This window comes from Hemitrygon akajei, chromosome 27 (genome assembly GCF_048418815.1).
Source record: "Hemitrygon akajei chromosome 27, sHemAka1.3, whole genome shotgun sequence".
Classification (NCBI taxonomy): Eukaryota; Metazoa; Chordata; class Chondrichthyes; order Myliobatiformes; family Dasyatidae; genus Hemitrygon; species Hemitrygon akajei.
The window spans coordinates 29,744,097-29,771,448 of record NC_133150.1 but is presented as its reverse complement, the minus strand read 5'-3'; the positions used below and the strand labels follow the sequence as shown (position 1 = coordinate 29,771,448).

General features: G+C 41.4%; 1 protein-coding gene across 3 annotated transcripts in view; it reads right to left on the bottom strand.

Annotated features, from left to right (window-relative positions):
- srgap2 (SLIT-ROBO Rho GTPase activating protein 2) overlaps positions 1-27,352 on the bottom strand; it is a 189,883-nt gene that overhangs the window by 85,727 nt on the left and 76,804 nt on the right. The window contains exon 1 of one of the 3 annotated variants that reach the window (XM_073030535.1): positions 6,081-6,173. The exons of 1 other annotated variant lie outside the window; for it this stretch is intronic. In XM_073030535.1, the coding sequence (XP_072886636.1) occupies positions 6,081-6,126 (46 nt within the window). In that variant the 5' untranslated portion in view covers positions 6,127-6,173. Of the gene's footprint in view, positions 1-2,042; positions 2,063-6,080; positions 6,174-27,352 lie in introns of those variants that run through there. One more of the 3 variants, XM_073030536.1, reaches the window with a different exon arrangement.

The window sequence follows — 27,352 nt, the reverse complement described above, 5'->3', positions numbered from 1 at the left end:
ATTTCCCATTCCCATTCTGACATGTCGTCCATAGCCTCCTCTACTGCCATGATAAGGCCACACTCAGGTTGCAGGAGCAACACCTTGTCTGGGTAGCATCCAACCTAATGCCCTCCACCCCCCACCATTTTGCCACTTCCCCATTCTTGCGTCTCTCTCACACCTTCTCTTCTTATCTGTTCATCACCTCCCTCTGGTGCTCCTCCTTCTTCCCTTTCTTCCATAGCCTTCTGTCCCCTCCTATCAGATTCCCCCTTCTCCAGGTCTTTACCTCGTTCACCAATCAACTTTCCAGCTCTTTACTTCAGCCCTTCCCCTTTCCCAGTTTCACCTGCTACCTGTACTTCCTCCTCCCCTGCCCCCACATTCTCTTTCTGACTTCTTCCCCAGTCCTGATGAAGGGTCTCAGCTTGAAACTTCAACTGTTTATTCCCATCCATTAATGATACCTGACCTGCTGAGCTCCTCCAGCACACTGAATAGAAAGTCTGTCTGAATATATGCATCAAAATGTAAACAAGCAGATCTATATTCAAAAACTATCCACAGGACTGGGAGTGCTTGTGCAGGATTCCCTGAAGGTTAATTTGCTTATTGAGTCTGCGGTAAGGAAGGCAAATTTGGTGTTAGTATTCATTTCAAGAGGACTAGAATATAAAAGCAGGGATGTAATGTTGAGACTTTATAAAGCACTGGTGAGGCCTCACTTGGGAGAATTGTGAGCAGTTTTGGGCCCCCTATCTTAGAAAGGATTTGCTGAAACCGGAGAGGGTTCACGAAAATGATCCCACGTTTGAACGGCTTGTCATATTTAGAATGTTTGATGAAGGGTGACCTCACTGGAAACCTATTGAATGGTGAAAGACCTTGATAGAGTGGATGTGGAGAGGTTGCTTCCTACAGTGGGAGAATCTAAGACATGAGGACACAACCTCAGAATCGAGGAGCGGCCTTTTACAGCGGAGGTGAAGAACTTCTTTAGCCAGATAGTGGCGGATCTGTGGAATTCATTGCAGCTGTGGTGGCCAAGTCTGATCATATATTTAAAGAGAAGGTTGATAGACTCTTGCTTGATCAGGGCTTGAAGGGATACAGGGAGAAGGCAGGAGATTGGGGCTGAGAGAAAAAAATGGATCAGCCATGACGAAATGGTGGTGCAGGCTCTGCTCCTATGTCTTGTAGTCTTAAGCTCAGAGTTTTAAAAGTGCTCTTGGGATTTAGTGAGCCATTTAAATTCAGTGAGTTATTTAAGCTCACATTTCATCTGGTGAGGTGTGCTTCTCTTTGAGCAGTTCATGCCACGTCCATGCCGATATTTTTACCCACTTACGCTGAACCAATTCAACCACATCAGGACTGTATCCTTCTGTGCCATGCCTGTTTAAGCGTCTATATAAATCCCTCTTGACTGTAGCAATGCATCCGACTCTACCACCCCCTTTGGCAGCATGTTCCAGATGGTGTAAAAAAGCTTTCCCCTTACAAACATGAGGACGTCTGACGATGCTGGAAATCTAGAGCAACACACACAAATCGCCGGAGGAACTTAGCATGTTAGGCAGCATCTAAGGTCCTAAGCTTTCTCCTTAGATACATTTTAAAACTCAAAACACAAAATGCTGGCAGAACCCAGCAGGCTAGACAGCATCTATGGGAGGAGGTAGTGACGACGTTTCGGGCCGAAACCCTTCATCAGGAGTGAAGTAACGTGGGATGGTCGAGGGGGGATAAGATGTGGGGGGACTCCCATGTTTTTTTATATAATCCTACCATGGGAATCAAAGATTTCCACTATCTACCTCATTTACATCTCTCATAATCTTACAAGTCCTCCACAGCTTACCAATGCCCAGTTTATGCACAGCCCATACATACTAGCAAGCATTAGGAGACAGACAGGACAGATTTGCCAGCTGCTGCAGGCATCCGTTGCTATGTGGGAACTCGGATCGCTACTGCAAGCCCAACTTGCAAACTGTCATGGTTAGGAACGGTTCACAGGAATGGAAGCCTGCCAGAATCTGGGGAGGACCTGTAAATACCTCCATCATATCAGCCCTCGACTCCTTCACTCCAGGGAAAAGAATGCCAGTCCCTCAACTCTCTCCCCATAATCAACGACCTCCATTGCAGGCAACATCCTGGTGAATCTCTGCGTTCTGTCCAGTGACATCACATCCTTCCAATAAGATGGCAACCAGAACTGCACACAGTACTAAAGTGTGGCCTGATCAACATTTGTAAAGTTGTAAAATCGTAGAAATTCTTATCAAATTCTATTATGAGCTTCACGATGAAAAAGATTACAGGTCCCCGTTTTACAAAAGTTCACTTTACGCCACTTTGCTTTTACTAAAGACCTACATTAGTACATGTTTTCACTAACCGAAAGAAATCCAAGGAGGATTTTCGCTTTTATGAAAAAAGACGCCCGCTTTAAACTTGTGTTTACCTGGAGAAAGGTTACCATGACCGCGAAGCCTTGCGCAGGCATGTGTGTGCGCATGCGTGTACATGCCGATTTTTTTTCTACAAATCGGTTTTGGCTAAATCTTAAGTTACACTGTACATACATTATAGGCTGTGTATTTATTATATAATTCCTGCTTTTTCTATATGTTAGTGTTATTTTAGGCTTTGATGTGCTATTTGGTATGATTTGATAGGTTATTTTTTGGGTCTGGGAACGCTCACAAATTTTTCACATATAAATTAATGGTAATGGCTTCTTCGCTTTACCCCATTTCAGCTTGCAGAGGATTTCATAGGAACGCTGTACTTTCGGATAGTGGGGGAAACCTGTATTAAAGTTCCAGCACAAGCAATGTTTTGTGGCAAACAACCAAGGATGGACAACAAATACGGTGAAACCTGCAAGAAAAATGGATCTTCAAAGGCCTTTGGGAGATTGAGGCAAATAAAGATGAGAGCAGTTCTAATAAATCCTTTCCATGAATGTTCATGGAGGAAACTGCCATTCTTACTTGGGCTGGGTTCATAAATGACATTGGAACCCAAGTAATTTAGCTGAAAGATAAATAAGTGATCTCTGCATCACAAGCCTGAATAAAAAAAACTTCATGTTAAGTATCTCAATTACAAATTATGATGTCCTTAACAGCACAGAAAGAGTTTACTCTGCCACAAACCCAAGCAAATATTGGAGAGACAAATGCAATCCTCTGCAGTCCTCATCCTAAAACTCTATTTCTCCACTATCAAGTCTGTCCCTTTTTTCTGACAAATTTATGAAACTGAACGTAGTATATTAGGCATGATCCTTTGGCCCACTTACTCATGTCATCATGATGACAATGTTTTCTCATTTCTTAATACAGCTTGACTTTGTGTCAACTTATCTGGTGCTCAAATCCTCAACCAACTCTTTGTTACCTCTGTTCCAATGCACTCCCTTGCTCTATTGTCCATATATTTGACATCCAACATTGCTGGCCATGTGCAAACTTACATTACCCTGCACACTTATTATCCCTGCTGGCTGCACCTCTTTTAGGCAAAGGTTTGTTTTTCAATTTTGTGTCTTCAAAGTCTCATCTCTCTTGATATCCTTGGGCGCACAATCTCTGATTTCTTTGCACTCCTTCTATTCCAGCCCTTTAATCATTCTGTAATTTATCTGTTTTACCACTGACAGCCGTGCCTTCAGCTATCAGGGCTCTTCGCTCTAGAAATCTATCCTTTATCCTTTGAGGCATCTCTCAAGGCCCGGCATCTGTTCTGATGTTACTTCTGTAGCTTAGTTCAAATTATTTTCAATAATTTTGTGGTTAAATAACCTTCCAAATTTTACGCTAAGACATGTAAGTTGTTGACTCCATCCAAGCAATTCCCAATTTCATCCAGTATCCTTGCTTTCACCCTGTTACGCTGCTAAATGGCTCACATTTTCAGTAACATTTATACACAATCTGATACATCTCCATTTCAGATAGTGCTTTCCAGATCATAATGTCTTGATTAAATTTACTTAATTGAATAGCCACCTTCCTATTCAAAAACAGAACAACTCTAATAGCGTACTCATCTATGCTATTATACTGAGTACCTGAAATCAAACAACTATATACTATCCAAGTCTGCAATTTACAGAGAAATAGATCTTCAAAGGCCAAGATTTGCTCCATTAGGAAATTCTAATTCTGATAATCCTTCAGGCAAATTCCAATTTCTGTTTAGACTTGTGTGCGCTTTGCTCACAGAACAATTGTAATCATACTTCGTTTGCAGCTACTTGGGCTGTGCCCAAGACTCTGGCAAGCACAAGCAGCAGGACATCACAAGTGTTCGGGTGACCCTGTCAACAATTGATGGAGGCTGGGTAACTACGCGTCTGGAAGTCCGACTCTTACAGGGATCTGAAGAAGTAGCTTTTGTTGATCACCTCAAAGATGTAAGGGTACTTAATCAAATAAGTGTATGCCTTCACATGTTTTTCCTACTAGTATAAAAATGTTTTGGGCAAGTTTAAAGCTATTTCTTCAGAGTTCCAGCCAATACACAAATAAATCCCAACATGGCAGGATTTAACATCTTTGCTGAAGCAGCAATAGATCGGGAATAATTTTTTTAACAGCTGTCTGAAGGTTTAGTGGAGACTCTCAATTGTCATATAACTCCTGCAGCTTCTGCCTCCAAGAGAATGCAGCAACACTACTGGCGGAGCTGCAGGACATCGCTCAGCCTATTGCTCATGCATCAACCTAGATTTCGATCTTCTCGGACCCTGGAAAGAGCAGCAGCTGTGTCATATTGGAAATGTGAGCAAAATTGCATTTTCAATACATACTACTGTAAAATTGAGGGCCAATCAATGCATTGGACCTGTCTGGCTCTAAAATTAGCTATTCTCCCCCTTGTACATTCTCTATAGTCCTGAAAAGAATTTTTCTTCAGCTATTCATTCAACTCCCTTTAAAAAGAAAATGATTTAATCTATTCTTAGACTATAAGAGCATAAGATATAGGAGCATAATTAGGTTGTTTGGCCCATCAAACCTGCTCTGCCATTCTACCCTGGCTCATTTACTATCCCTCTCAACCCTGTTCTCCTGCCTGCTCACTGTAATCGTTGGCACCCTTATCAATCAACAACCTCTGCTTTAAATATACCCAGTGACTTGTCTTCCTCAGCCATCTATAGCAACGAATTTCACAGATTCACTACCCTCTGGCTAAAGAAATTCCTCCTCATCTCAGTTCTAAATTGATGTTCCTCTATTCTCAGGCTGTGCCCTCTACTCCTTGACTCCCCCACTAAAGGAAACATCCTCTCCACATCCACTCTGACTAGACCTTTCAATATTCAATAAGTTTCAATGAGATCCCTCCACATTCTTCTAAACTCCAGTGAGTACAGGCCCAGAACCATCTGACGTTCCTCATCCAGTACTGTGCAAAAGTCTTAAGTGTGTATAAAAAAAATTGGTAAAGCAAAGATGCTTTCAAAAATAATGCAATGAAAAGTTTCTAAATATCAAAAAAGTTCTATAAAGAGCAGTAAACAATAAGAAAAGCACTACAGATCAAAATTTGGTGTGACTACCCTTATCCTTTAAAACTGCATCGATTCTCCTAACTTCAGTGTCGTGCAGTCTTAAAAGAAAGTTGGCCGGTAGGTTTATCCGAGCATCTTGGAGAACTTGCCACAGTTCTTCTGAAGACTTTTGCTGTCCTGCTTACTGCTGTCTCTCCAGGTAATCCCAGACTGCCTCGATGATGTTGAGATCAGGGATTTGTGGAGGCCATATTATCTGAAACCATGTATTAAAAAAAAACCTAAGGGGCTTTTGCATAGTACTCTACATTAACATTTCTCATTCATGGAATCATTCCCGTGACCCTCCTCTGGACCCTCTCTAATGTCAACACGTCATTTCTTAGATAGGGGCCCCAAACAACTCAGCATTCTCCAAGTGCATTCAGACCAATGCCTCAGCATTATATCCTTCCTTTTGTAATCTAGTCCGCTCGAAATGAATACAAACATTGCTTTTGCCTTCCGTACACCCTCTTGGACTGCTGCCCAATTTGTTAAATAAAAAATATCAACTTTTAAATACCTTTACAGAAACGTATATATACATTCTTTATCCCTGAATGTTTCATTCTTCTGAGATCTTCCCAAAACTCCAATTGCTAATACTGTTTCTCTCCACTGCAGTAAAGCTCTAAAGAGAACAAACTGATGCATTTGGATATTTAAGATCTTCCCCCCCCCCCCCCCCCCCCCGGGCCATTCTGACTACCACTGCTATATGTTTCTGTTTCATGTTCATCAGATGATTACAACTTCCTCAATGAGCAGCTGGTGGGAGAAATTAACACAGTGAGAGGGAAGGCTTGTGAAACTAAGTTTATGCAGCTAAATTCAGTTACAAGTGCCAGCATTCAGATGACTTCTGCTTAGCTTCACTGCCCAAAATATAAATGGAAAAACCAAGGGAAAATTTCCCCATTTTGAAATGCTCAAGGAAAAATTCCCAGGTCATACAAGGAACTTAAAAAAAAAACCCTTCTCTCTTTCTGAATTATATTATGTAATATGCATGCTAACAAAACAGTAAAGAATTTTAAATTATTTTAGCAGTAAGCAAAGAATGGGGAGTGAGATATTGTCATTCAGACTATCATTTTAACTTTTTTTAGTTCACTTAGCTCCACCCATTTCCCTCCACTGCCCATGTACACCTCTACACTATAATGAACACCACCCACCCCAGTTAATGTCTTTCCATTCACAACAGGCATTCTTTCCCAATCTTGAGCTCATAGATGCATGAACGCTACTCTACAACCCACGTATATTCTCTTCTGGCACAGATTCCAATCCACCCTGATCTGAGTGCTTCAAGCAAATTGGAAGCTGGCCTAGGGAAATTTGGATTAGAAAAATTAATAAACACTGAGGTAGTGATAATATGATCAAAGAGAGGAAAAATATGGATATTGGACATTAAGCAGGAATGCAAGGAAGAAAACTGAAGAGGAATTGTAAAGACAGAATTCCAATGTACTGTATATATGGTAAGTGAGCACCATTAATTGAGAATACAGAGGGCGCTTGATGAAAGGAGATAAACAGGTAGGAAGCAAGTTTATGCGGGTTTGTCCCAATTCACAGACTGGTCAGAAAGACGAAAACGAACTCCTTCAATCCTTTACCTTCACCTCTGACACCCCAAGACAGCAATTAACAATCTGTTTATTTTTGGCCAGCTCCCTTTCAGGATAAGGCATTTCATTGAGCCAACAACTCAAGGAGTAGCCTACTTAACAGAGCGTAGCAAACTTGATTTATTTTCCAAAGGAGATCTCAAGATTTATTTTGCTTTTTTTGGACCATTCAACAAGACGGAAAGGGTCAAAAATGGCAAATTGGAGAAATAACTCTAGGTATGTAAACTGATGGTGTGTAAACTGCAATGGAATTTCAAGGGCAGGATTGAAAGCATTTTAATTTTTATGCTGAGCTGTTGGATGCTCAGGGTGTTCCAATATATTTCCCAGATAATGAGCACGTAAGTATTTGAAGACAAGGTCGCAGAGAAGATTAATTTGATTGGATAGATCAGATTTTAGAAAAACTCAAAGAAAACATAATTTTGGGAAAAACAGATGACCTCAGTGCAGGGAGGGTCAACCACAGAAAAAAAAACAAACGAAAAAAATCCCACTAATTATATGACAATCCCAACACATGTTTTGTTTAACCCCACAATAAAGCTTAAACTGGTAACCTTCTGACTCATAGATGAGGAAGCTACTATTTATCTCACTCTGACAGTACCTTCAATGGAAAATCCTAAAAACATTCGGAGGAACACAGGCAATAAGGCTGCCTACAAATACTACTGGATTTATCTATGAATATTGAAAGTGCTATGACATTTTATAAAGGCCATAAAGGAAGAGGGAGTTAATCTGTACAAACACAGAGTCACAAAAAAAGTTTGTCAAAATTGCTTGAACATCTCTTTTGCAGTTCACAACTCCTTTGTGTCCCAAATGAACAATCTCCACCCACCCATTGCAAACTGCATTCAGAGGAATGTCAAAAGAATGATGTGACGGAATGAATGGGATGGTTCTGCACAGATATGTCCAGCAAACGCGGCACACGTACCCAAGATGATGCCAGCTATGCTAACAATATAGGGGAAGAAATTGAAAAGTTGCTTAGAATGTCTAGCGTATCCAAACTTGTGTTGCAGAATGCAACTGATCATTTCCATTAAGGAGGTCTCAACACTGAACCAGAAGCCGTAGGCACCTGAACTGGAGTTGCACATCGTCAGGACCATGTTCAGGGGTTTGGAGACAACCTGTGGGTCCAGTCAAAGCATGTGGTGCTGTCAGGGGAATAAAGGAAAGGAGATTAGTACCAATCAATTCATTTGGATTGAGGGAGTGGAGAGGGTAAACAGCCAGGACTGATTAGTGCTAGGATGGGCAGGCCTATTGAAGGCTTCGGATCTCTGGAGGGGTGAGAGGGTGCAATGGGGGTGAACAGTCATTGATCAAATTGAATCTGGGGCCTGATGATCTGCGGAACGGGGAGTGCAGTCACAAGGCTAATTAAAGTGCTGAGGAAGATTGGAATCATTGAGGCCAGTAGGTGTTCAGGGCCGTTTACCAGCCTCTCACTCGTTGCTGTCGGAGGAGGAGGAGGGTGTTTGCGTGTGATGAACCGTCTTTCCCTCTCGCTCACTGCTCCCAGAGGAAGGTCCCTGTGTTCAAATGATCTCTCTCTCCTTTGATCCTGTTGAAGGATGGTGCCAGAGTTCTGGGTCTTGGACAAGGTTTAATTGATGCAGCTTGTGGACTGAACCCTGCATGATGCGTTTCTGGTTTCTGGCCGCTGCTTTTTGCTTTGCTGCTATTTTGGACTTTGAATCGGGGTATCACAGATAACGAACACTGAGCTGAACTGAAATGGGACGTACTCTTTCAATTTTGTGTTTTATATTCTGTGCTTGCCGCTCGCTCTTTTTGTTGCCGTTTGCGCAATCTGGTTTTCTTTGTGCATGTAAGGGGGATGGTTGATGTTTTTCTTTGAACAGGTTCCATGGTTTTCTTTGCTTCACGACTCTCTGTGAGGAAGACGAATATCGGGGTTGCATACTGCATACATATTTTGATAATAAACGTACTTTGAACCATGGGTTAGAAGGGTCCAATGATGGGAGAGATTTGTGAGGAACATGACAGTGGAGGTGGGGGGGGAGAAAAGGCGATGGAGGAGGAAAGTACAGTGGGGTAGAAGTTGGTAAAAGGATGAAGTGGGGTTATTTTACGTGGATTCCAATCCAGTGGTGGTGAAGACCCAGCTGCTGTGAGGGTTTTTTTCCCTGAGGCAATTTATTCTTCTTTTTGCCAAAACACTCAAAAAGGAGTGGTGGAAATATAATGGATAGTCATCAATGGTGCTGAGGTCGAGAGGGTTGAGAGTTTCAAGTTCCCAGGAGTGAACATCACCAATAACCAGCCCTGGTCTAACCAGCTTGACAGCATGTCCAAGAAAGCTGAGCAGTGCCTCTACTTCCTTAGGAAGCTGAAGACATTTGGCATGACCACTTGGTCACATCATTAATCGACGCACAATAGAAAGCCTGCTATCCAGATGCATCATGGCTAGGTATGGTAACTGCTCTACCCACGATCACAAGTGTTCTGGACACAGCCACGCACACCATGGAGACTAGTCTCCCCTCCATTAATCCCGTCACGTCCTCTTGCTTCCTTGGTAAAACAGCCAGCATAATCAGAGATCCTTTCCACCCAAGATATTCTCTTTTCTCTCTCCTCTCATTGGGGAGAATATACAAAAGTGTGAAAGCACTTACTACCAGGCTCAGGGACAGCTATCAGAAGACTGTTAATGGCAGCCTAGTACGATAAGACCTCACAATCAATTTTTGTGACCTTGAACCTTACTGTCTACCTACTCTGTTCTTCTCTGTATTGTAATGCTTTATGTTGCACTCCATTATTGTTTATACCTTGTACTGCCTCAATGCATTGTTGTAATGAAGTGATCTGTACGGACAAGTTTTTCCCTGTACCTCAGTACACACGACAATAATAAACCAATTTACCTATTTACCAATCAAGTAGTGTTAGTTCAAAATGCACCATAGAAGCATTAAAATTTAAATTCAACTAAAAATTTGAAAATTAGAAAAAAATCTAGTCTTGGTAATGATAATCAAGAATATTTTGTTATAAAATATTGTATCTTTCAAGAAAGAAATGTGACAACTTTACCGCTTCAGGCTCATATGCAACTCCAAAACCACAGGAATTTGATACTTGACTGTCCTCTAAATTGGCCTAGAACAGGAGTTCCCAAACTGGGGTCCATGGATCCCTTAGTTACTGGTATCGGTCTATGGCATAAAAAAGTTGGGAACACCTGGCCCAGAAGCTGCTCAATGTTAAAGGAAAGAAAGATAAAAATGAACAAACATTCTATCAGTGACATAGACACTGAATGTGAACACAGCAATGTTACTTCTCCCACAGTCAACCTTGCAAGATTCTCATCACAAACCTCCAAGGCTGCAATTCACATTATTAATGTTACTACCCTTCAACCATCAGGTTCTTGAACCAGAGGGGATAACTTCACTCAGCTTCAGTTGCCCCATCATTGAAATGTTCCTACAACCAGTGGACTCACTTTCAAGGACTCTTCATCTCATGTCCTTATTTATTGCTATTTATTTATATTTGCATTTGCACAGTTTGTTGCCTTTTGCACTTTAGTTGAATGCCCTAGATGGGTGGTCTTTCATAGATCCTGTTATAGTTACTATTCTATAGATTTGTTGAGTATCCTCACAAGAAAATGGATGTCAGGGTTGATAATGGTGATATACATGTACTTTGGTAATAAAATTTACTTTGAACTTTGAAAGCTAACTGACCAAGAAGATCAAGAAGATGGGAAAATCAGCAGCATCATTATTTTAATTTCAGATTTTCAGCATCTGCATCAGCTGTGACAATGGCAACATAGCTGATTACTTGTGGAACAGGAAACTTACACGGCAAGTTGTCCTGGAATCAGTTGTGGCATTCTCAAGAGATGTTCAAAGGAAGAAGATTAGAAAGCACCTCAAGTAAAGAATATCTGAGGAAGGAATTCCATTAATACACCCCTATTACACATTGATTACTTCCATTTCCAAAGGCACTGATTCCATAGGAAGATCTGTCAATGCAAGCTAGTCATCATATAAGGTGCTATGATTTCTACAGCTTATTCAGTGTGTAGCATGGGGATATGGGTTGGTGAAAACATAGGATCACAGAAGTTGTCTACAATGATGCACCATCAGAAGTCAACAATTAGAACTGAAAACACAAAGACTTTTCTATGAATTGCTTTCAGCTAATGCTTGTCTCAATCAGTTTTCATAGTATAATGACAAACTGATCATAATTACATACAAACTCCCAAACTCTTTATCATTACATGATGCCAAATATTGTCATAATTGTTCAAATCATTCAATCAGTTAACCAAATCTTGAATTGGAGAAGATCAATGAAAGGAACGTGCCCGCCTGGAATTCTGATAAGCTTGGTCTTTACCAGTTCCCACATACTTGATGTGGGCTTATCCAAAATCAAAAAAGAGGCAGGTCACCTGAGGGTTGGTTCTGAATTCAGAAAGCAGGATTTTCATCTGTCCTGTTCATTGAGGAACCTGTTTCATGGGAGGGCAGCGTAGGAGGCACTGGAAATCATTGGGTGGGAATTCTGCAAGCAACTTATTGGAGTATCAAAGACAAAATGCTGGAGGAACTCAGCAGGTTTGGCAACGTCTATGGAAATGAATAAACAGTCACCGTTTCAGGCCGAGACCCTTCTTCAGGACTGAGAGGGAAAGGGGAAGATGCCAGAATAAAAAGGCAAGGGGAAGTGGAAAGAGTGGTGATGGGTGAAGCCGGGTAGGTGAGAAAGGTTAAGGGCTGGAAAAGAAGGAATCTGATAAAAGAGGAGAATGGGCCATAGGAGAAAGGGAAGGAGGAGAGGACCCAGGGGGGTAACTAATAGGAGAGAAGAGGTAAAATTCAGAGTGGGGAACAGAGGAAGGGTGTGAGGAATGTGTTCACCAGAAGGAGAAATCGATATTCGTGCCATCAGCCTGGAGGTTACCCAGATGAATATAAGGCATTGCTCCTCCACCCTGGGGGTGCTTTCATCTTGGCACGTGGACCAACACATCAGAATGGGTATGGGAACTGGAATTAAAAAGAAGTCCTGCTTGTGGCAGGCGGAGTAGAGGTGCTCAAGGAAGCAGTCCCTCAATTTACGAAGGGTCTCCTGATGCAGATGAGGCCTCATTGGGAGCGCCAGATACAACAGACGACCCCAGCAGGTGAAGGACTGTTTGGGGCCCTGAATGGAGGTGAGGGAGGAGGTGTATGGGGAGGACTAGCACTTAGGCCTCTTGCTGGGAAGCGTACCAGGAGGGAGATTACTGGGTTGGGACAAATGGACAAATGGATCGTGGAGGGAGCGCTCCCTGTGGAAAGCAGAGGCTGGTGGGAGGTAAAGATATGTTTTGTGGTTGGACCCCTTTGGAGATGGCAGAAGTTGGGGAGGGTTGTTAGATGCAGAGGTTGGTAAGCAAGGACAAGAAGAACTCTATCACTGTTAAGGCAGTGGGAAGATGGGGTGAGCGCAAATGTATGGGAAATGGAGAAGATGCAGGTGTGGGCAGCACCAATAGCGGAGGGTTAAACCTGCCCATACACCTCCTCCCTCACTTCCATTCGGGGCCCCCAACAGTCCTTCCAGGTGAGGCAATATTTCACCTGTGAATCTGCTGGGGTCGTCCATTGTGCCCAGAGCTCCCAATGCAGCCTCCTCTACATTGGTGAGAACCACTGTAAATTGGGGGGGTTGCTTCATCGAGCACCTCCGCACTATCAGCCACAAGCAGGCCAGACATTGTAATTCTGATTCCCATTCCAACATGTCAGTCCATGGCCTCCTCTTGAACCAAGATGAAGCTACCTTCAGGGTGGAGCAACACCTTATATTCTGTCTGGGTAGTCTCCAACCCAATGACATGAATAACAAGTTCTCCATCCGATAAACAATCGTGCCCCCCCCTTCCTCTCTCCCTCACTCTGACCTTTTACCACCTCCTACCTGTCCATTACTTCCCCCAGGTCCCTTTCTCCTATGGTCCACTCTCTTCTCCTATCAGATTCCTTCTTCTCCAGCCCTTGAGCTTTCCCACCCACTTAGCTTCACCTGCCAGCTAGCCTCTTTCCCCTCTTCCACCACTTTATTCTGGCATCATCCCCCTTCCTTCTCAGTCCTAAAGAAGGGTCTCGGCCCAGAATGTCGACTATATATTCATTTCCATGGATGCTGCCTGACCTGTTGAGTTCCCTCAGCATTTTGTGTACGTTACTTTGGATTTCCAGTATCTGCAGAATTTCTCATGTTTATATATTGGACTATCAGTAGTCTTCTCAGCAGCTCGGCCCCAGTCCAATATTCCAGTCCATTACAGCTGTTCAGTATCAAAAACCCGTTTGTCCATCTTGATTCCAAATCCATTAATACTTTAGCCAACAAAAATCTTTCAATCCCAGTTTTAAATTTTTATTTGAAGCTCAGTCACAGCAGGGTTTTTTTTAAAACATCGTCCAAAATAGGCAAGCTCCAATTTTAAGGTTACTCCCCTTAGTTCTGGCTTCTCCCAGCTGAGGAAATAGTTTCTCTTTATCTAGCCTATTATATCCTTTCATCATCTTAATCATCTCAATTAGATAACCCTTTAATCTTCTGCAGTCAAGGAAATATAACCCTAGTGTACAGAAATTGAACTTCACTTTAACCCTTCTAACCCAGCACCTCAATGGTGAATGATATTCTTTTTAAAACCTTGCAGATGGTAGGAATATTAAATGTACAAGGAAAGTGCTAGGTAAACTCAACTCAGGGAGTATCTGTGGAAAGAGGTACAGGAAACATTTTAGTTCTGCATGCAGTCCTTTAACAGAATTAGGAAAAAAGAGAGCTGGAAGTCGGAGAGAAGATGGGGAAAGCACACGTTGACCAAAGGGAATGCCTGTGATAGGATTAGCAAAAACAGTTGAATGAGTGCTGTTACCAGCTCATTTGGATGTTTGGCCTACGTAATGTATTGTTGTGTATATATGTGCCAACAACTGCAGAGTACTGTTCATCTCTGCCCACTTACTGTACATCAAAAAAAAAATAAGGACTGAACTCTTAAGGCTGATTTATACTTCTGCATCGCTCTACGCCATAGCGAGCAAGTGTTGGTGTGCGCCAAAACACTAGTTGGCGGTGGGGTTTCTATGCCACTGTGTTGAGTTTCTTCGTGAGAGACATGGACAAGGAAATGCATTTCAAACATTTTCGCATGTCGGCAGGTAGATTTGATGATCTGGTTCATCTATTTCGCATCGGTGTACGCACAGCCTACAGACATGGCGGAGAAGAAGCAACCGGAAATGCGTCGGAGGAAATGCGATGCTACCAAGCGGACCAATCACAGTTGTTGTGGTGTGTATCACCGTAACGCTTGAGTAACTTTTCTGGAGAGGTGCACGTCACCCTACAGTGTAGGGTATGGCATAGGTACTGCGTAGGGTACGCGTTACCTACGGTGTCGATGCGACGCACAAGTATAAATCAGCCTTTAGCTAACGAAAAAGATAAAAGCTACCAAATCCTGTACTAATTTTTTCCATGACTTCCTCTCCACTGCAGTCCCAATATTTACATAATCAATTATCATAGAGTCAACAGCACTGATGGCAATTCAGTGTCTTCTTTGCCCACTCTTTGCTTTGTTGTTTCAGAGTATTAACAGATATAAGCAACGAGATTGTCTTTATTTGTCATCACCCTCCTTGTCCTAAATTGTAACTGATTAGAAAAACTGTGCATTTTAATGGTGTCTTTAATGTAGAAACTGGCCCAGAAAGTGAAGAACAAGAGCACTGGAATGAGTCAGCAGAGGTGACCCAGAGGCTGCTGGAACATAGTGCAAGAAGATGCTTTAAAAATAAATTTGGAGAGAAACAAATGGATGTGGACAAGTTCTACAGAAAAGGTCTCAGAAATTTATTGACAAACAGATATAGTGGTAATTGAAAGTTAAGACGACAGTAAGGATGATGCTTCAAAAAGACAATGGCCAACAATTTTGAATACAATGGACAGGAGAACCAGTGACTGTCAGTGAAGCTCGAGTTTTGGATAAGCCTGAAACAATTTTTCAAATCTGAACTCTTTGTAAGATTTCCACCAGAAAAAAATGGAAAATATTTCTAATGCTCCACTTCAAATTCAATTATTTAATGCCTCAAATATGTATTTAATTTAAATAATCTTCTTCAATGTGAGTTTGATATTTGAGATTTATGAAACCCAGAATATTCACAGCTCACTTCAATATAACAAAGCAAGAATAGTGACATCATGGGGAGGTGGACTCAACAGAAAGTTCTTTAACCACATGGCTGAAATTAATTTTTATCTGCTCTTGGAAAACATATGCAGACTGCAACATTGAGGCCAAAACGGAGCTTGCACTAAATATCAGAAACACAACAGCAAATAGATTTCAAAACCGTATCAAACATGGAATCCACAGATGCAATCTGTTAATCAATGGATAGAAAGAAAGCTCACAGTAGATAAAATCAAGTCCAAATTGCCACTGAATCAGTTGCTGAGCTGTCCGTCCACCTGCCATTGGGTACCAAAGCAACACTATCCTTCTAGACATGAGCTTGAACGAAGTACTGAAATTAAACAAAAATTGGCAAAATCATATATACCAAGGGACTTCATTTCCATTCAAACAATAGTTTGAAGAGATTTGCCTAGAAATTCTAGAAAACCTTCCCTAAGTGGCTCAATGCTGGAATCCTTAGGACTTTGGGCAAACTAACAGGACCCTGAGCAGTTACAACAGTAAAATTTCCTGCCTGGTAAACTTTTGGAGGATGGCTTTGGGAATTTGGCAGCCACGTACCCAATCAGGTAGCAGTACATTGGAGCCCTGTAATTTGAAAGACATGAGATGCGGACAACGGCCTGGCAGTTTGGATGCTGCCTGTCAGGGCCTGTTGATTAGTGTGACGGTGAACTGAAGCTTGGAAATTGTCGACCAGCAGGTTGGAGATCATGGATCAGATTGAGCCCTGGGCCTCGGGCAGCTGCTAGATTGGGGGTGAGAAAGGGAGTCATAAAGCAAGAGGAATAACGTGCGAGGCAACACAGATGAGTGTTTTGACAACTATGTCGTTTTCAACGTCTAACTGCTGTTCACCTGGCACCATGGTCAACATTCCTCTGCAATGCTGGAAAAGGAGTGATGTCGTACTGTGTCGCTCAACATGGAAAATAGTCAGGGGCACAAGAATGGCCAGTTGAATTTCTGGTCTGAGGCAAAACGATTCAAAATTGCTTTAATGTATCTCATTAGGAAAGAAAGTCATTCTCAACTGCTTAAAAAAGAGTGTAAAGCAACAGCCATTCTAGGCAGTTATCTTCAAGCTTCTAGAGGAGGTAACAATTTGCCTCAGTAACATCAATTGCAGGAGAACCCAATTTTGAGCATCAAGAGTATTGAATACAATTTGGAAGACTGGAAGCAGAACCCTAAATGCACCCATTTTAGCTGCTGTCTTAATGTTTTTTTGTACACACACCAATGGTGCAGTGTGAATGGTTCCTCCTCAGACTAACCTGCGTCCTGGTGACATTTGATAGGACTGTCCAAGTTTCAGATCTGAACATAGGCTTTGGGAGTGGTTTGTTGAGGTGTCCAGACATGGTAATATTTCACAGTTAACACATTGTAGCAGCTTAATTTTGGCACTGAATAGATAAAATTATGTATTCCATTGGTCAAACGAAAGGCAGGGCAGTAGAGTTCAAGGAAGAAAATTCATTTATATAATAGCAGTTCTATTCTCAAGGCACCCCAAAATACTTTATAGCCAATTAATTATTTCTGAAATACAATCATCATTTGGAGAGCAGTCATTACTGCGTGCAAATACTGAGCTACTCTGGCACTGTAACCAAGTCAAGAGGCACGTTGCCAGGATATCCCATAGGCAGCAATATGATTAAAAGAAAAATCAATCTCTGTTTTAATGTTACAGGAGAGAGGGAAATGTTTCAGGGCACTAAAACTCACTTTTCAAAGAGTCTGCTAATGTCTACCTAGAAGTCTTAAGCTAATAATTCAGCTGTAGCACAGTTGTACAACCCCCAATTATTATTGTGCTATTGTTGTGCCTTCAGCAAACAATCTCCTGAATCAAAGGATATCCTGAGTAAAAAAAGGATACGGCAAGATACAGATGATTTGGAGATATGGGTGGAGAAATGGCACATAAGTTTTTATCTAAACGAGTGTGAGCTGTTGCAAATTCGGCAGGTCCAAATTTAAGGGGAAATATCAGGGCACTTAGGGGCATTGATGTATAGGGGGATCTTGGGGAGCAAGTCCATTGGTCCCTGAAAGTGGCAACACGAATAAATAAGGTGCTTGGTTTCATCAGTTAGGGCACTCAGTATAAATGTCAGCATGTCACGTTACAGCAGTGTGAGGTTTGGCTACTTTTGCTGTATTGAGGGTGGAAGATGACTTGAACGTGCTGCCGGCAGAACTGGTAGAAGCAGATATGTGATGTTTAAAGGACATTTGGACAGGTATCTGAACAACTGAATGGATCATTTGCAGGTAGATGGGATTAGTTTAATTTGGTATCATGAGCAGCACAAACATCATAGATCAAGGGGCCAGTTTGAGAGTTGCATTTTGCTATGTTTTATAAATCAGAGGTGAGAATAATACCTCCTAAGCAAAGTAGAACACATGGGGTTTGAGCTTAGCATTTTTTTATTTAAGAAATTATCATACACAGGTGGCAAACATTTTATAGGCTCCTTCCATGGTATAAACTTAATGGCTCTTCAACCAAGTTAAGCTCAGACCAACTCACCAATGCAGGAAAAAAACACCCAGGAGACAGTGACGTTCTGAAGAAGGGTCTCGGTCCAAAACCTCGGACTGTTTACTCATTTCCATAGATGCTGCCTGACCTGCTGGATTCCTCCACCATTTTGAGTGTGTTGCTACGGTTTCCCCATTGCCAATTTCAATTGCGCCCAAGGCCTAATCAAATTTTAGTGTTTGAAAAATATCACAGAGGCCTTGTTTAAACCAGGTTTAAGCACATCGGGAGGTGGGGAGGATTTGGACATCATTTACCCAACCAGGTACACTGAAATTGGGATAAGGGTATAGTAAGGAGCGATGAATCTTAGTGGTGATCAAAGGTGACATATAGATAAATGGAATAAAGAGCTCATGCTAAGGTTGTGGATGAAGGCAACATCTTCAAGTGCTGGGGAGGTGGGCCACACTGGAACACAGAAAGAGCCAAGAATTGCTGTAGTGTTCAGGTCAATGGGATGGGTACAGGATTGAACATCAAGAACCATGCCATCGGACGATCCAAGGGATCCAGGGATAAAATGGTTGAGGTTTGGGCCTTCACCCTCAGAGGCGAGAGGGTATGGTTAATCATGAAAGACATGATGTGCTGGTGGGAGACGAGATACTATTGTGGAGACCAGATAAAAAAGTTAAATAAGGAACTTAACTTTCTGGAGCCCTTGTCCACCTCTGAAAATATGTTGACCCCAGAATGCCTACAAGTAGTTATTTATTTCTCAGGCAATTCTGCAAATATCGTCAAAGACACAGAGATGACTCATGCCAGGATACACCTCGCTGATTTCACTGGATAAGAAAGATTTTGTTTCCTGAATACCTACTGATTGTGAAAATCACCACAAAATTTTCCTATCATACACCATTTTAAAAAATGCTTATACTTGTTTATGTCAACTCATAATTCAAGACAATTAAAATGCTGCCCACAATGTAAGCTGAAAAGTTTTCTTTCTTGTCCAGGCATGCCTGGGCATGCTTAGGCAAGGCAGATGAAGATGCCATAATGCACGAGCCAGGAATGCAGAATGATACTGATACAGATTTTGAATCTTTTATGTCGAGTGAGCCTCATCTGATAATTCAATCTGAGTTAAATGACCTAGAGAGAGAATTGAGTTTTTCAAAGGCAGAAGAATTACTGCATTCAAGACTGCAAGGATGGAATCTGCTGTTACCAGGCACAAAAATTTCCATGAAGGATATCAAGATTTGACACAAATGTTTCCAAGAATAACCGATGACAAAATTAAGGAAGGCCTTTTTGTTAGCCCACAAACAGGTAATCAACGGCAGGCAAGCCGAAGAACTTCTAGTGGGACCAGAGAAAATCACATGGAAAGTATTCAAGGATGTTGTTGAAAATTTTCTTGGCAACTACAGATCACCAAACTACAACTGGTTGACAACATGTTTCAAGCATTCAAAACCATGAAGTGCAACATGCAACTAAAGATTTATTTTCTGCATTCCCATTTAGAGTTCCTCCCTGCAAATCTTGATGCTGTCAGTCATGAGCCTGGTGAAGGTCAGCTTTAAGTGGTTTATCATACACAAAAAATCATTTTGAGGAAGCAACACTTTCAGAAAAAAAAGTGTAGTCTACTGATTTCTAGAGGGATGCAAGACAACAAATAAATGATGCTTTATCACTTTTCACTCCTAAATATATAGTATTTTTGAAAAACAACTGAATTTCTAGTAACACACAAAAAGTGCTGGAGGAACTTAGCAGGCCAGGCAGCATCTACAGAAAACAGTACAGTTGACATTTTGGGCCAAGACCCTTCAGCAGGACTGCATGGTGAAAGGTTTTACCAGGACATTGCCGTCATGGAGTAACAGTATCAGGGCAACTGGAATCCGTCAATGCTGGCTGATCAAGCAAGAAGCCTCAGACACTGAGTACAAACGAAAATTCTGCTGAAGGGTCTCAGTCCAAAACGATGACTGTACTCTTTTCCATAGATGCTGCCTGGCCTGCTGAGTTCCTCCAGCATTTTGTGTGTGTCGCTTGGATTTCCAACATTGCAGATTTTCTCTTGTTTGTGATTGAATTTCTAGTAAGTTACACTTGCCTGTGCTGAAGAGGAAAGGGCTTCTCTTTATTAAACTGAAGTCAGATTAGAACAAAAACAGAAATTCCCATGCGACAGACCTCACCATTTACTTCACTGAGCCATGGATGTTCTGCCCGCACATTTTACATTGGCACGCTGCAATTTACACTAACCATTTCCGATCCACTTCACTTACAAGTTGGCTGCAGTTTCCTTGCACTTTGTCTGCAATACGAAGAGGGGAAAATAGCAAGGAAATTGACAGAATTCTAATTGGTTTTAAATAGCACTCAGGCTCTTATCCAGCTACAGCTACAGTTCCAAACCATCTGGTACAAGGATCAGGGGAAAGTGAGGTGATCAGCTTTCTAAAAGAAAATTCTGCATTTTTAATTGATTCTCGTTGGAATAATTTTAAAGTAAAAGCTGATTAGAAACTGCGTAAATGGATTACGTTGACTCTCAGGAGGGTGGTGAAGAACAGCAGGTCTAGACATTGTAGGAATCAACTAAATTTGTAAAATAAAACAGAAGAACTGCTCTGTGTGCTTAATATATATGGCATATGTACTGTATGTAGGGTGGGCAGCTGTGTTTATATGTACTAGAAGCTGGGTAAATGTTTACCACCTTATTACAGTAGTAACCATATATAGAATATAGAAAGGCACTTAATTCATTTATAAATCAAATAAACAAGACGTTTTACCAATTTATTTGTTTATTGACCTAGAGCACAGTGCGGGCTCTTCTAGCCCTCCAAGGAATGCTGCCCAGCAACCCTAGCCTAATCACAGGACTACTTACAATGACCAATTAACCTACTAACCTGTACGCCTTTGGACTGTGGGAGAAAACCAGAGCACTCGGAGGAAACCCACGCGGTCACGGGGAGAACCTACAAACTCCTTACAGGCAAAGATGGGAATTGGACCTGGCTTGCTGGTACCGTAAAGCGTTAGGCTAACCACTGCACTACTAGATCTTAGATCATCTTTTTACCTAAGTGAGGGCAAGGTAGGCTAAGGTGTCGTGATGTTTGCTTTCCCTAGGATGGTGCTTTCTCTAATCACTGCACATTTGGGGGACATTTGCACTTTCGGTTCCAACAGGTCCCATTGTAACCTACTAGTCCTCGAGTCATAATGTACCTCATTCCCTTCCAACCCCTCTAGTTTTGTTTTTAGCATCCACTCAAAATCTTCCTCATGTCATTTTTCTTTCTATGTTGGTAAGCATGGAACCAAACAAAATCCAAAGTAAAATATGACGGAACACCTGGTATGGAACGGATGGTAAGTTGGTGATGAACACACCAGGGTAATATTTTGCTCATCTGGAGAAAACTGTGGCTTATTAGCACTGGAGGTCTAGCCACAAACTGACCACATGAGCTCAGGCTGTCCTTGAACTTTGTTCAAGTCTAGCTCTTTTACTCAACAGTCCATTTCTTCATGCTGGCTGGTGGTGTAGTGCCATCAGCGCTGGACTCCGGGGCAAATGGTCCCGAGTTCGAATCCAGCCGGCTCCCTTGCACACTTTCCATCCATGCTAGGTTGAGTGTCAAGCTAGCAACTCGACCTCGCAAAGAAAAACTGGAGAATGCTACAGAAACGCCACATGATGAGCAATCACCATAGAGATCAGTGCAAAAAGCTTGCCATGACGGCGTCCCGATGACTCCACCAGGAGTTAAAGGCATTCTTCTTCTTCCATTTCTTCAGACGATGCTGTCACATAAATTGAATTCAAAATTCAAACTTAAACAGATCCTTAAGGAAAGGTAACATACAACCTCATACTCACCTCACGTTTGAGCTCCCAATATTTGAGAGTGATAGACCATGTTGCTCTTTTCTATTCCATCATTTTTTTTAAAGTGTTCATCCAATCTTTCTCACCCGATCTCTACACAATGCTGACTGGAGGACCTCAGCTTGAAGCTGATTAACTGACTTTATCTAGGCGTCAATAACAATGTTAGAAATAGCAATGCTCTGGAGTCAGAATGTTGGAAAGAAAATAAATCCGCCAACCTTTGTGCTGCTAAATTATCTAACAGACAAATTTCTGTGGGAAAGTTCATGTTTGTAGACAGAGGGAATGAGAACGGGACCATGCATAACTGCTGCTTTGCTCTTATCAGGCATAAGTAGATATCATTGGCCGATAGCTGAAGGCTGTGTGATCATATCCCAGCATAAGTCAAGCCTTCTTTTAGGAAGACAGAAAGAAAAAAAGTAATTTAAAACAGTTTACTCTAAGTTGACTACACTGTGCTGTGGATAGGTTATTGCCAAACCCTAAGGAATGTGTGTAAATCTATTCTGCTCTCTTGCTGAACCCTATGATAGGGCAATGGCCTGGAGAACAGTTGACTCAGAACGATGTTCACTGATTTTCTGATTGGAACTGTTCACTTGTCCTCCAGTTCATTTAATTATCCATTCCCCTGTTTTCTTTTGAGTGGGGGGGAAAAAAAACTGGCTTGGACAAAGATAGTCATACTTCACTACACTGTTGGGTTAGAGATAAGGAAAACACCAATTATATATAATCCTAATTTGTACATTACTATCAACTCGCATGCCTGCGGATACTGAATAAAAATCAGGATTTGTAGGTTAGCGTGCCACAATCAGCATTAAATTGCCTGGCCCATGAACCTGTGCGATATTAAGGAACAAAAATGGCATTACATAAGGAAGTTGGGCATAACGGTTCCCTGTTCTTTTCCCAACTTGCTTTTGCAAAAGTTTCTCTCCAAACATTTGGTATGCCATCTGCCCTGCAAGTTTTTTCTTGTCCAGGGCAGGAATTATTACCTTCTTAGGGGCTTGGAATTTCCAATTCCTGCACCAGGGGAAATTGTGCTCCAAGAGTCAAGTGGCAAATTGTTCCTGTATCTGCTTCCTATAAGCAATCCAGTTGTGTCCTCACAGAGTTACTAATCTGGACTTCACTGTGCAAGTATGGCCAGAACACTCCACTGCTTCTACTTAAAAAAAAGATTGTGGTATTTCTTAGTCTTTTCAAAGAGCAACCTAGAAGTAAGATATGCCTTAAACAACTACTACAGTTTGTGTTAGATTTATTAAGAGGTCCATGTAGCCTGATGAAAACGGTTGATACTTCCATTATCCAAAATTCTGCACCCCAGCTCCTTTAAAATTCCTAGTTTTTGCCATTTCCTCTTGTTGACACTAATTTCACATAAGGATTTGGGTACATGGATGACAGCTTCCCTGGTATTTGACCACAAAGTGTGTAAGAGGCTTCACTTGGAGTATTATGAGCTGTTTATACTGCTTATCTAGAAAAGGATGTACCGACATTGGACAGGATTCAAAGGAGGTTCACAAAAATTATTTCGGGATTGAAAGCCTTGTTATATGATGAGCGTTTTGATGGCTCTGTGTCTCTACTTCCTGGAGTTAAGAATGAGGGGCAAACTCATTGAAACCTATTGAATGTTGAAAGGCCTCGACAGAATGGATGTAGGGAGGATGCTTTCTATGGTGGGGGAGTCTAGTACCAGAAGACACAGCCTCAGAATAGAGGGGCGACCTTTTAGAATGGAGATGAGGAGGAATTTCTTCAGCTAGGGAGTAGTGAATCTGTGGAATTTGTTGCCACAGGTGGCTGTGGAGGCCAAGTCATTGAGTATATTCAAGGTAGAGGTTAGTAAGGGCATCAAGGGATATGGGGAGAAGGCAGGTGATCAGGAGAAAGGGTAAATGGATCAGCCATGATGAAATGGTGGCGCAGACTTGATGGACCAAATGGCCTAATTCTGCTCGTGCATCTTGTGGTTTTATTACAACCAATTCAATCCTACGTTGATGAACTCTGATGGTATGAATCGCTGAATAACAAAATTAGAACATGAACAGGAGTTGATTTTCATTCTGCAGTCATGGAGGGGAAAAGAAGCCATTATGGAATGTAATTGTTTCAATTTTATGTCAAAGCAGATTGCCAGCCATCGTGATTAAGTTCTTCTGAGTGGTGGAAGCTCAAACTGCAATCTCTGTTCTGTTCAACTCTAATTGTCACAAGACTCCAACCAGCTGTGGAATCTTATTCCTTGCTAAAACAGGCAGCAGGTTGCATTGAACTGTGGAGCAGCCGATTCCGTCAATGATAATGTATCACTGTAAAGTTATTAGCAGAACATTGGGCAACACAATGTCCCTTCTTCAAATAAAGCAAAGTTGCATGATGGCGCCTGACTTTATTTCCAGCCGACATGACTCATGAGCACAGGATCATGTCATAAGCAAAAGCAGAAAGATTTTATTTAATTTTCCTAGCCCCAGATTCTGCGGCCAATTTTAACTTCGGCAGCTGGTAGCATAGGCTGGTATCTGAGGAACTTTCCTCCTTGATATTGCTCAACTCGAGATTAAAGGGAGCCAGATTTCATCCAAGGTATAAAGTCCAAGTTTTTTTTTTGAACAATAATTCTGCTCTTTTCATACCTGCCAAATTATTAAATACTTTGGGTAATAGTTTATTTTTTGTAACTACAAGCTTAGAAAATTGGAATTGTAAACCGTGCTCCAAAATAAATGATAGGGTGGTGTTGAGGAGTAATGGGGCATGGCTTGTGATTATTGTACACACAAAAAGATTTTATTTTGCTTTTGGGGTGTGATCAGTCAACATTCCAGGCATTGCTGGATTGTGGTCAGTAATTCATTTCACATTTCTCAACTCTTTCTATCCTCTGAACTATGTGGTGGAAACATCTGTGGAGCAGTCTGTTCTGCTTCTGAGGGCAGGACGTGTTAAACACTGAATGTTTATTGTATAGTGTGTGTGTATATATATACATTAAAACTCATTTTCGGGGTGTATGTGTTTGCAGTATATTGCAAAGTTTGACATTGACTGGGTGACAGATAAGTTGTGGTCAGAAAAGGTGTTGGACGGAAGGTGCAATGACATTCCAAGTATGAACAAAAGTTGGGAGATTTCCTCAACTGAGGACCCAAACTCAGCAAAATTTGACAATCATTTCTAAGAAACGGATATAATGAGTAAGAGTGATCCAATCATTCAGAATTATTTCTTCCACTCAATGGTAAGTTTAAATCACCCATCCACTGGTGACATTTATGAGGAACGCTGTGTATGCAGAATGCCATCAATCGAGCATCCTCTTTGACTTTCTACCATCAGGCAGGAGATTCTGATGCACAAAAACAAACAAGACAGGTCAGGATGGGGAATAATTTCTTCCCTCAAGCCACTGGGCTTCTGAATTCCCTGCTGCACCGTATTCAAAGTGTCACTGGTTAATCTAGTCCGTACCTTACAGTATTTAATTTATGCACTTTAGTGCATTATTTATATGTGATTCATCTGTAGATTGTATCCTTACCTTCATTAGTTATTGTGTGTTGTGTTCTATTGTACTTTAACACCTTTATTCAGAGAAACGTTCTCATTTCTATATACTGTACATTATATATATTATATACATGTATATAGTTAAATAACAATAAACTTGACTTGAAATGGATGAGAGAGAATAAACAATCCATTTGTTTGAACTGCTGGAGGAGGAGTCATGGGCCCTCCTCAGTCTACCCACCCAGTTCTATGGCAGGTCCATTCACTGGCACTTTTTAAGCCTAAACCAGATAATTACAGTGGGGAAGGCCTCAATAAAAAAAAAAGCAGTTTACTGTGAAACATTTACTTGTGAAGGAAAGACTGAAATGTGCTGTATATCTGATATCCTCAATGACTTCATTACATGGGAACATTTTCATCAAAAGAGTTTGCCAATGTTGGGGAGAAAAGTCAGACCTTCTGCTCCTCTTCTTACTCTGGTTCCATGCATGGATTTGATCCGTAAACAGCCAATTAATTATTTCAGTAAATGACAAACACCACCCACCTCTATACACCCTTCTCACTCAACACTTGATGACTGGAAGAAATCAAATCTTGTCCACCAGTTACTCGGCAACTCTACCTTCCAGGATAACTTGAGTGCGTCCTTCCAAATCCTTCAATTTGATTCATAAAAGAGATTTGCATTCGCTTTTTTGAAACAAGTGGGACAACCCACTAGTAACAGCGCCTGTTCACTAGTATAGAGGAGCCATTCACAGCAGTCAAATTTTTTCCAATAAAACTGAGAAATAGCTGACATTCTTCTAATTTTTGCCAATTTCTTAGTGCATATTGTTTGTGTTGTTTGTGCTGATTGTAAAGACTCTTTGTGGAAACAGAAAATCCTGTATACTTAGTATATAACAAACACACACACACACAATATTGGCCAAGGTAAAGACTTTTTATATAGTTTGATTAAACAAAATATAAAAACCATGCTTTTCACTTGGCAACTGCTTTTAAAAAAGCCTAATAAATGTAGAGCTACTCTTTCTAATAAGATATGCAATGGGCACTGACCATATGTAAATTTACCACTTGTCTAAAAGTAATAAAAGATACTATCTTGCAGAAGAATACCTGCAGGTCTTGGGATGGGTTGGAAAAACTCCAATGTATGTCACAGAGCAAGATACGAATTGTGCAGTTCAGAAATTCTAGAAAGTAAGGAGATGCTCCAGTTTACAATCCTGAATAATTTAACTGATTCTAGATTCTGCCAAGCCTTTTATTGCCAAATAATCCAGTTATACCGTGGAAAGCCCAACCAAGTGCGACTGTCTGACGTCTGGTCAGTAATCCTGATCCTAAACTTTGAGGGCTGTTCAGAGCATCTTGCAGCAAGTGAATCAGTTCCTAAATTAAGCCATCTAGGGACAAGTCATGAGTACAACAGAAGCCTCGTCACTTATAGAAGTATAGCCTCAATAACACTGATAAACCTTAATGCCATCAACAATGCTTTTACTAAAGGGAAGGTGCTTGGGAAGATGAAAGGTCTGAAGGTGGCTAAATCACCTGGACCAAATGGACTATATTCTGAAGGAGGTAACTGAAGAGATTGTGGATGCATTAGTAATGATCTTTCAAGAATCACTAGCTTCTGCAATAGTCTGGAAGACTGGAAAATCGCAACTATCACTTCACTCTAAGAAGGGATGGATGAAGAAAAACAGAATTATAGGCCATTTAGCCTGACTTCAATGGTTGGGAAGATGTTGGAGTCTATGACTAAGGATTAGGTTTTGGGGTACTTGGAAGCACATGACAAAGTAGGCCCAACTCAGCATGGTTTCCTTTGGGGGGAAAATCTTGCCAGACAGATCTG